This window comes from Chaetodon auriga, chromosome 1 (genome assembly GCF_051107435.1).
Source record: "Chaetodon auriga isolate fChaAug3 chromosome 1, fChaAug3.hap1, whole genome shotgun sequence".
Taxonomy (NCBI): Eukaryota; Metazoa; Chordata; class Actinopteri; order Chaetodontiformes; family Chaetodontidae; genus Chaetodon; species Chaetodon auriga.
Window position 1 is genome coordinate 26,177,021 of NC_135074.1, and position 11,277 is coordinate 26,188,297.

At 41.4% G+C, this 11,277-nt stretch overlaps 1 protein-coding gene across 2 annotated transcripts in view; it reads left to right on the forward strand.

The window, feature by feature from the left end:
* map2k5 (mitogen-activated protein kinase kinase 5) overlaps window positions 1–4,380 on the forward strand; it is a 55,490-nt gene extending 51,110 nt beyond the window's left edge. The window contains exon 22 of one of the 2 annotated variants that reach the window (XM_076732220.1): window positions 730–4,380. In XM_076732220.1, coding sequence (XP_076588335.1) covers window positions 730–840 — 111 coding nt within the window. In that variant the 3' untranslated portion in view covers window positions 841–4,380. The remainder of the gene's footprint in view (window positions 1–729) is intronic. The other variant, XM_076732231.1, reaches the window with a different exon arrangement.
* The last annotated feature ends 6,897 nt before the right edge of the window (window positions 4,381–11,277 follow it).

An 11,277-nucleotide genomic window follows, 5' to 3' on the forward strand; every position in this document is an offset into this window, starting at 1 on the left:
ATTATTTGTATTTTATTATTATTTCTTGAATCTCGATTTAGAATAATTATACCAGCAGAACCAAACCGTTCACTTCACATAAAGGTGTCATAAAATTTGTGGCTCCAATCTGTTGATAATAAAAATGGTATTGGAGAACAGGTATAAACATTTTTAAGAGCTGTTAGAATATAATTTTCTTCTGTTTTTATGAGAAAGCTCATTACGTGTGTTTTTACAGCCACTTCATTTCTTCCATGATGACAGTTATTCTGAAGGTCATCTGGATGGATTAAGATTAGAGGCAGATATTTACAGTGCAAACATGTTAAATATGAAATTCACTTCCTAAAGGATTTAGTTGATATTTTGAAAAATTAATGAAGAAACAGTATTTTTCCTGCACAATTTGAGATTGAATTCAAAGACTTTTGAGTTTTAGGGAAGGTGATAAAAGCAAAATTTTGTCCCTTAAGTATAATTTCTGATTTGGTTTCTCAGTGCAGTTGAGGCTTGATATAAAAAATGACTTTCTGACTTTTCACTGTCACTGACTGTTCACAGAATAACTTTCTTTTTAATTCGGCTCATTATTGCTCATAAAGCAAATCCAAGTTTTTTCAAATAAAACCTTTAAATGCCCTATTTTGTTCCAAAGATGTATTTCTTCCATGCAAAACAACATAAATGTCAGTTGTTTCTTTCAGTAAAAGTGATTTAACCCTTTCTGTGTCTGTCTTTGTATTTCAGGAGCATTCCTTCATCATACAGTTTAACGACGGTAACGCAGAGGTGGTGTCCATGTGGGTCTGCCGCTGTCTGGAGGAGAGACGAGCTCAGCAGGCTCAGGGACACGTCTGACGTCCTCCTGCTGTCCGTCCATGATGGACCACGACGCTCGACCCCAGAGCTTGAACACTTATCAAAGACTTGAGGGTCAAGTGCGTCCATATGCACTGTACAAGTGACTGAACCCACAGGCACAGAGTCACTCTGTGTTAAATGCTGCGTGTGAGTGAAGCTCATGCACAGTGTTGATGTGTCACGCATCCTTTGAACTCTGCATCATCCAAAAATGCGCACAGAGATCTGCGCTTTCTTCCATCCGCAGCTTCGTCCCCACGTTTTTCGTGAGTAGACAGAAAAGCGTCCCGCTCTGATGAATGGAGATGAACGGTCCCCACTTAAAGGACCAGTGACTTCAAAGCGTCAGACTGAAGACGCTGGCAGGGTTGAGCTTTGTTTCTTAGGATGGTATCTCAAATAGCCGTCTCGTGCTTTACTGTTGACAGCCCTCTAGTGAATGTTAAGGTTTTTGCCTGTGAGTTACTGCCCGTGTGTGTGCCTGTTTTTACCAGTGGTGTAATGTAATTACCTCAGCAAACTTAGGTTGTCACTGGAGTAGGAAAACTTCCCACAGAAACGTAGCTGTTTTTAGTAGCTGGACTGAAACATTTGGCCCGCTGTTCCCTCGCCCTGTGAGGATGCAAAGCTCTGTCTCCGTCTGTAGGAGTGTTTAAATGAGCCTGCAGGATGAGTGGGTTTGAAGCAGCTCTGCAGTGTTACACAGTGAAACATTGACATGCATCTTTTCTTGCTTATCAAGCCTACCAACCAAACAATTTATTGTTCATTGTTATGGGGAGGAACCAGGGTTCCTTTACATTTTTAAGCTGTTTTTAAGTGGGTTTTATTTTTCCATTTGTGCAAGAAACTCTGCTGAAGCAGCTTCATTCAGCAGTTATTTGTCTTAGAAAGAGAAGCAGGCACCATAGCTCTTGCTCTACTTCATAAATGTTCATTTTAAGTTATTGTTGTAACCACTTTCTCACCAGAAAACCCTTACTTTACCCAAATATGTCATGTATGATACAGAAATTATACAGATCAGTTGATATGCAGTGCTGTAAAGGAAACAACAGTCACACTTATATTAAGGTACACATTCACCATTAATTATTCGCTTATTAGCATGCATATTAGTACCATATTGGCTCTTTATTAGTCACAATAAAGCACTTATTAATACTTTATGCTGGGGGTTAGGTTATTAAGATTGTAATTAATGTAGAACAACGTCCTTATTGCTATCAGTAAGCAGGAATTTGGAGGTTAATGGCCAAGTAGTTGTAGAGTATGACCATGCGGAATAAGAACTGCTTTCTAATGACTAATAGAAGGCCAATGTGCTGCTACCTTTCATGCTAATAAGCGGCTAGTTAATGGTGAAAGTGTTACTGGGAAAACATTAATGCAGTGCACTTAACACCAAAGACCATTGACAATCCAGACAGTGAATTGTATGGATTTCTCATGAACGTAATGGGTTAAGTGACTCAACTGAATTGCTTTGACAAGGTCTTTATGTGCAGCTGTTGAAATGTGTCGTGCTCAAGTGCAATTAAATTCCATTACTTCCACAAAGGCACAGCAAACGCAGCCTACAGTGACATGAAGTGATTCAGTGTGAGCATCGATGGGAACGAACGTAGCGGCAGTGCAGAAGCAGAGGAGGCGTACAGCAGCAGCTGATCTCACGCGTGGTGAGTCGTTTCTTCAGTGCACCGTTCGATGTGCTTTTGTCCGCTGCAACAATGAGGAGACACTCGGATGGTAGATTTTAATTTGACTCTAAATCGTCTGAAACACTGCTGTTTGTGGGACAGTGTGCTCCGTCGTGTCATTCATAATTTGGGAACTCGTGACCAAGCCAGCCTGTGCTTTTCCTCACTGTGATTGTCAGGCTTATTGTTTCCACCACAGATTATTCACTTAGCGTTTTTCTGACTAAAGTAACCGTAAGAACTGACTCTACTCTGGACAGGAAATGAAAGAAATACTGTGTGTGTGTGTGTGTGTGTGTGTGTGTGTGTGTGTGTGTGTGTGAGAGAGAGGAAATCCAAAGCCGTGTCCCAGCTCAATGCTGCATACTCGAGTATCCAAGCTCATGTATGCATGCAAAGTTTGGTAAGCTAAAAGATGCAAATCTGCCTGATTTTATTTTCGGTTTTTGTGGTGTTGATGCCCACTGATGGACCACAGCGCAGTGTGTGCAAAGCCGAGGCCCGACAAGAAGAACTAAATAAGAAACACATTGAAAACAAGACATCTAATTCAACCAAATATCTTTACTCAAGGTCGACTTTCCCTGAACAGGAAGTCCACGAGATGCAATCCAGAGTTTTGGTGAAAGCTTGTCAGCAGGGTCAGGTGAAGAATGAACTTTTCATTTTTGAACAGATGTTTTGCTTTCTGCTGCAGCAGGAACATTCAAATCACAGTTCAATCAAAGACGAGTCATTTATTAAAATACTAAATTATTACAGTACAAAAACATCCTGAAATCTAAGTACAAAACAGTTTTCTATGAACGTTACACACTGCGTGGTGCAGTCTGGGATTGAATTTGGGTCATTGTTGCATTGTGATTGGTCAGTTCAACAGGTTTCACTGTGGGAGGGGAACTTCTCACATTGCCCCTACTGGTAGTTCTCAGAACAAATTTTTCTGGAATCTTTTCCATATGTAACAGTTCATTATTGTTCATAAACATTTGTTATCACAGCGTATGTCACTCAGCTCGGGTTTCAGCTCGTTACCAGCGGAGGTCCTTCGTGTCATGATCCCGCAAAAATGTCATGAGTGCCATTATTTGCCTCAGAAACGTGAAGACGAGGCAAGCATTTTCCAACAGCTGCACAATGAATAGAATATGTACCCTGTATTATACCTCATATACTGTTAAAGGTGAGGTGAGTCACTCTGGAGAAAGATTGGAAATTCAGTGAGTATTTCCTCACAGTTCAGATCTGTCTGTTCTGTGCTTACGCTGAAAAAATATCCAGTTTTTCTACAAAGCCCTGACTCTGTAAATGGGAAGTGAGCCACACAACAGCAACAGGTTCATGCGTTCTCCAGAATGACTCACTCACCTTTAATTATATTCATCTGTCACTTCGGGTGAGTCAAGTTCAGCCGAGCTACTCAGCAGTCTGGTAAAACTTCATGTATTCTTGCAACTCAAATGAAACCAAAAAAGGAAAAAAAAAAAAAAAACATTTCATATTTGTGGACAGACATAAGCTCAGACGCGTCTTTTATGGTTTAGCAGTGTGTACTCATTGACTGTGATTTTTGAATGTGCATCTGCAGCATCAGTGGAAATATTTATTATTTTTGGACTTTTCAGCCTGCTTATAACAGATCACCTCTCGTGACTCTTGCCCTGTTATTTTTCCTGTTTTTGCCTAAAACCATGAAGCATTAAGTCAGTGATGGGACTCAGCAGAAGTATTAGTGCTGTGATATTACTGGCTGATTATGGCCTTTTCTGTAATTATCTGTGTTGGCACATATTCCAACCATAATGCACAAATAATAATAAAAAGTATTTAAACATGATGATTTGGGTAAGTTTGAGGTTTTGTCGTTCACTTAACATCATTCCTCATATTCAAGTCTTTTTTTTCAGTCTGCATGTTGATTTTGAACTTCAACTTGCTCCATTTTAAACTTTGTGTAGTTTTCTTTATGTGCAACCACTTTCAGATCTTTTGAAGTCTCACTGCAAAGACAAATGATCAGCTGATTTTAAAGTTACACTCCTGCCTTCATGTTCAGTTTGTAGAAAGGTGCTGATAAAACTCAATAGACATATTGGAAGCTGTAGTTTATTGTGTTATTTTATTGCTTTATACAGAATATTTAGGAAACACTGACAGTACTCCAGTGTGGTGTCGTTCCACAATGAGGATGCATGGAAACAAATAGCAGCTTAATAGAAGATTGCAGTGAGACAGCTTCAGAAACATCAAATTAAAACATCAAGATTACTTTATGTGTCCCTGGAATACTTGGCGTGGACGTAAAAGCTGCCACATTGAAATACATACGTGCACTAAAGTGCAGTAACAGACAAGGCCATCGGAGTGTACGCAGCACAGCACATCATTCACACCCTGCCTGATTTCACTGATTGAGAGATGAAAGAGTCTACCCTCGTCGATAGAAAGCAGCCTCTAAAATGACCTTAAAGTTGAATCAACGCAACTCTAAAAGAGTTTCATAACACAGTTTCAACAAAAACTGAACATTTTTAATCTTCATGAAGGGCAGATTTATTGCTGTCAATTCTACTGGATTTGATTTCGCGAAGTGTACCTAATAAACTGGCAACTCAGCGCAAGTGCAGCATACAGCCAGATTGATGATGTTTGCACTGAAGTTACAATAACGAGACTTGGGGCACCTGTAGGACGTGACCCCAGCTCTTCTCACGGCTTCAACTATGTAGAAAAATGACGCTCTGTTCATGAACAGTCTGACATTTGCATGTCGTGGTGTAGAATGACCCAAACCTGTGAGCACCTCGCCGTCCCCAGTTCAGCTGCAATTTGCATTTCATAATTAATCTTAGTCAACCTTTAATTAATGTCAGCCTTGTTCTTGATTATTAATTTGTGTATTAACCTGTGAAAAGTAGTTCAAAATACACAGAAATCTCAAGAAGAGGGAATTTCTTCAAATTTGGCCCAAACGTTCACTTGGACTCGAGGACGACCTGATGAGATTTTTGATGGTCAAAGCTACGAAACTCGTCTTGCACGCTAGTGTTAGTCTGTCGGTGAGTCCAGAATAAAATATGATTGCATCGATTGGTGTGAACCTTAGTGCTGATATTCATGGTCCACAGGGGATGAAGCCCTCCGGACTTTTCCTCTAGCGCCGCCATGGGGCTGACATTTTTTGTTGAAAATTAAATATATTATAGACAGCTATTGGACAGTTCGGACACACATTCGTGTCCCCCTCAGGATGAACTGTGTGCACTTTTTTTGATCCAACTTTTCCCCTCGTGCCATCATCAAGTCAAAATTTCTATTTGTTCGATACTTTGTGTAACCAATTACAGTCTGGGCCAAAAATGTTGGCTTTTTTTCAATTAGGACACCATTTGACAAAATTGTTAAATTAAAACATTTTTGGTATTCACGTGTGTATTCTTTGGTTTTCAGAGGAACAAAAAAATAACTAAAAAGGTTGAAAAAAAATACTGAATCCTATTTTATGACATCTGAAAATGGCCTGGACAATATTACTAACACCTTTTTGGAGTTGCAAGAAATAACTGGCTTTCAAGGAGGTGATTCACCTTGAACAGACCTGTGGTGAGTCACAGGTGCCTGCAATCTAATAATCACTCTTTCATCCAGTTTAAATGGAGCAAAGTACTCGTCTAGCTGTTTTGTGTCAGTGTGCACCGCATTGAACGTGGACCAGAGAAAGCAAAGGACAGAGCTGTCTGAGGAGACCACAGAGAAAATAATAGACAAGCATGGCAAAGGTAAAGGCTGCAAGACCGTCTCCAATCAGCTTGATGTTCCTGTGACAACAGCTCCTAACCCTCCCCGATGCTACGAAAAGAACTCCAAGGTCAAGCTACATCAGTCTCTGATGGCGCCATCCGTCACTTTTTAAGCAAAGTGAGCTCCACAGAAGAAAACCCAGGAGGACTCCACTTTTGAAAAAACATAAAAAGGCCTGACTGAAATTTGCTAAAATGCATATTGACAGGCCGCAATCCTTCAGGGAGGATGTGTTTAGGGTAGCTGGAGCAGTTTGCTGAGAAAGAGGGGACCAAACTACCTGTTGACAGGTGCAGACGTCTCACTTAGAGCTCCGAAAATGGTCTGATCACAGTGAATATTGGAAGAAGGGTCCCTTCATTTTTGTCCAAATCACTTTTATTTGTTTTGTCAGAATATTGTTGAGTAATAAATCAAAAGCAATGTGTGTTAAATATTTAATAAATGATGGTGGATGCCCATTATTTTCATTGACCTTTGTTTGGCAAATTGCAGGACGGGTTCAGGTTAGACCCTGAAACTTGAACGCTGAGAAGAGTTTGCATTCACCAAAATCGCTGACTTTAAATGTGCAGTAATGCCGTCATGCTGCTAATGACTGATTTCTACTGAGAGCGTGGCGGCCCGTCGGCCATCACTGGGTTTGTTAAACAGTCCTGGCCTTGAGCGGTACTGTACTGCATTTTTCTCAAACAACCTCAAATTTCATTTTTTTGTCTTGCACATCAAATAGTCTCAAGAAAAGAAGCTAATGTCAAGATCCCAAAATGATTGTCTTGTCGCCATATAAAGAAATCTCATATTTACCCATGTCCTCTCTGGGCTTCCGTACAGACTTGTGGCCTTGACAGCTTTGTTGTGTTACTTACTGTTTGTCATGCTTTGTTCTTCAGTCTGAGACCTTGTACAATGCTGTTTATACGCCTTTCAGTCTGACTGCAGCTACACATGTATTAACAGGCAGTCATGAAGACATTTCGGGACCCTGACACACACCTAAACAGCACGTATCAGTCAGTGCTGTGTTGTATTGTGTGCATTATCAACTTTTCAAAAGGAGCCCCAGAAAGCAGAAGGACAAACGGTGTGATTTCCAAAGCTCGTTTATTGTCGGTATATGAGCATGCAGAAATCCATTCCTGCCTTTGTTTGGACTTTAAATGAAAGCCAGGTTAAGCAAAATGATTTTGTGACTGAGGTTACCTGCACTGATCCCTGTGCTGTGACAGATACAGTGATTTGACCCCTTTTACGGTGCAATATAAGCACCAATTATTCTTCTGAGGGACACCGATGGCGGTAATACAACAAATACCAATGATGAGCCAGAATACTGCTCGTCCTTGTATTTCTTTTCTTTCTTTTTTTTTAATGACAAGAATCTCCAGTGGGAAAGAGAAATGCCTCGATTCTGTTTGAACCTCGTGCCACCAACGTCCCAGAAAAGTTTTTCACGTTGGAGAAAGTTGATTTGAGGTTGAAAAGTGCAGGGTCGACGCTATAGTGTGCACCACAGCATCCGTCCAAAGCCTTCGCCAAGACTCCAACCGACCAACTCCATTGTTTTGCTTTAGTCAAATTTACTGCTGCATCCTGTAAACGTTGTGCTAAAGTATGGACCTACAGGCTGCTGCATCCCGCCAGTGAAAGGCTCCTCAGACCTTTGAGTAACACTGCAAAACTCCATAAAATGATCCGTTCACGAGGGAACATCTGACTCTGACATCTTTGCCGGCAAACAAGTGGCACACTTTTAAAAAGGTACGATCAGTTCATTCGCAACAGAAACCTTTTAACTTGCTTTACTGCTAATTTACCAGGGAAGGAATACTATTGATCCCAATGCGAACAAAACACTGGGAATCTAACAAAATGCTAACAGGTATCTGTCTAACGGGTATAATGCTAACCATCATAACTTAGTGTGTTAGCATGCTAACATTTACTAAATAGCACTCAACACAAAGTACAGCTGAGGTTGATGGGAATGTCATTATATACATAAAGGCATAAAAGTGAAGCCAAAACATCTTCATTGCCCCCTGGTGGCAGGCTGAAGTATATGTCATAAGCCCCGCCCCCTCCATGTTAACCGATGGGACATGAGCCAAACTAAAAAAATCAAAATACACATCAAATACATTTTTCCCAGAGATGGTTCCTGTCATTTTATCCAGTTCTTATCATGTTGATGTGTGTTCAAGTGTTTATTTTCTCAAAAGTTTTAGTTATCTGATGCTATAAGAAGGAGGAGTGACATCATGGTTGATAGCTAGATAGAACAAAGTCCATATCAAGTGCCACTATAATCCATCCACTGGTTGTTGAGACATGCCAGTCAAAGCCTCAAATGTGAACCTCATGGTGGCGCTAGAGGAAAAGTCAGGGAAGTCATCAGGATTCACCCTCTGGGGATCATGAATGTCAATCCAAAATGTGTGCAATCCGTCCAACAGCTGAGATATTTCAGAGGTGGACCAAAGGACAGACAGACGGGCCGATGCTGCCTTGGATCCTCACAGCTAACGTGGCTGAAAACGTACCTGTTGCTCAGCTGAAGTTTGTTTCATTATCTGTCAGCAGATCATTTTGAATCATTGTGATTAAGGAGTTTCAGTGACCAAGACTCTCTCCATATGCAGAGAGGCATTGTTTGAAGACAGAGTTGAAAAAAGGGGCCCTACAGCCTTTAATGGGGGCCCACACCTCATGCCTGCTGTGCAGTTTATACCTGAACACTGGTTTGCAAAGGCTCATAACCAACATCGTTATACACATTGTCTTTTTAGGCCACAATAGATGAAAAATGAAAGATTTTGTGTGTATTTTCTCTACTGTGAGGCCCTTTGGACGAAAACGTTGAGTTAACTTGCAGAATCCAGTATTTCCCTGCCACATTTGTGTGCATTACAGTGAGCAAAAGGCTGAATTAGACCACAAGTCAGAGAAAATAACTGAACGCTGGCTTAATAGTAAATCACGTTTTTCCTGCAGGTGGAGGTTTGGGAGCCTCATTTGTGAAATCCATCCATGAGGCACTGATGGGATCCTCATGCAGCTCGTGCCGGTGAGTCGTTGTGCTCAGATAAAACTGCCGTGATGACTTGACTGTCATCACACCTGCCGGTCAGATGGGTGGATTTAACTAAACTGCAGCCTGCAGGATGATCACTCAGCGCTGTGACAGCTCTGCCTGCCACAACTGTTTTCTGTGGCGTGTAAACTGTGGCATCGGATGATCTATGGCGGTGCGTCGTGCGACCTATAGTGATAATATGTCTGGAATGAAAATCTGGATGCTGCATGATCTCATCTGGCGGGCCCCTCTCCGGGATATTGACCGCGCTTTGTTTGGAGATGCGTCTTCATTTGTGGCAGTCCGGGACCCTCGTATTCCCAAATTCCCACCGAGCTGCGTCTCTGCTTTGTATCGGCCCATGACCTTTTTCCAGAGCAGTCCGACTTGATTAGCACATCAGGCGGGACAATGAGCGGTCGCCCTGTACACAGCCATTACCCAGATCCCTTTATCAATGTCCTGTAATTAAAATGTCACCGTTTAATTTTCGAGCCATCGCTTTCCTCTCGGCGGAATCTCTCCTCCAATAAAAAGTGCAATCGAAATGCTCTTTTCACTGGAAACAAAAAAAGGATACGGAGAAAGCGTTTAGGTGAGCCGAGCAGAGAGGGGATCAATAGGCCCTTTAGTCCAAGAGGAGGATTGATTGGTCTCTAAAATGGGATTTATAGGGGTCATGGTTTTATAGGGTGCTGATACAACTGTTAATTATAAAACATTTGGCCTCAATTGCTGCTGTTATTAAACCTGTCCTGATTAAGGCGGCCTTGATTTATCTTTTTACATCATATGCAAGTGTTCTGGAGATGGAGAAACACTGTGATCACGCTGCAGCTGCAGTCCTCAAATCACTGACAGACACAGATCGGTGCATTAAAACACACATTCCTGCTGGCTGCTTTACAGTCAGAGGGGCTGTTTTGCGTCTTCAAGCCCCTTTTTTTCAGTTTTTAGACGCCTCCGTTGCTGCAGCGCACAAATGCTTGCAGGCATGTTTTTACAGGCTGCGTGTTTGTATGGACAGTAACAGCCAGCGATGTGACGGGCGATCAGATAAGAGGCTTGAACTTGATCTCAAGTTGCTGATCGGGCGATCAATCAATCGATAAATCAACATGCGACGGAAAGGCAGTCAAGAATTCTCCCTTGAAGCACCAAACTACATCACTGTCATGTTTGCTGGCGCAGTAATTTGCGGAAAATGTAAAAAGGTCGGAATACTTGTGCAACACCTTCAGAGGCAACTTGAAGGGCTTTAAGGGGAAGAGATCAAGAACAACAAACAATAAAAAGGATCACTAAAGCTTGTTGAAATAAGAATATAATATACTTCAAGTATCTTTAGAGCGCGAGGTGTTCTGTAAACGTTTAATCAAACTTCATAAAGACGTTTTAAGTAAAAAGTCTTATAAATCGAACACTTATTAAACGTTATTACCCCCCCCCCCCCCCCCCCCCCACAAATAAATAAAAATAATTTATATAAAAAAAAATCAACTGTCGCATCCAGTGCCGTGTTAAATAATCCATCGGGTCCGGGTTCACCCGGTGAGTTTGGACTCCTAATGACTTTAGACCCGAAGCGCATTAATGTTTCAGGTTAAAGGTTTGTTTAAACAATTGAGCGCATATCAATGAGGCCCGGGTAATTTGTATCCAACAGTAATAATAAAGAGCTCGCCTAAAATTACCGCTGAAATGTCTAATTAAAAACTCCTCGCTGCTGATCCCGCCACGTCAGCTCACGTTTCCCCCGGAATAAGCAGCGACAATGGCGGCATTCAAGTCGGCGGTCTAAATAATTAAAAAGAGAGGAATAATTACAGTATAAAATTGTAATTATTGGCGGGGGCT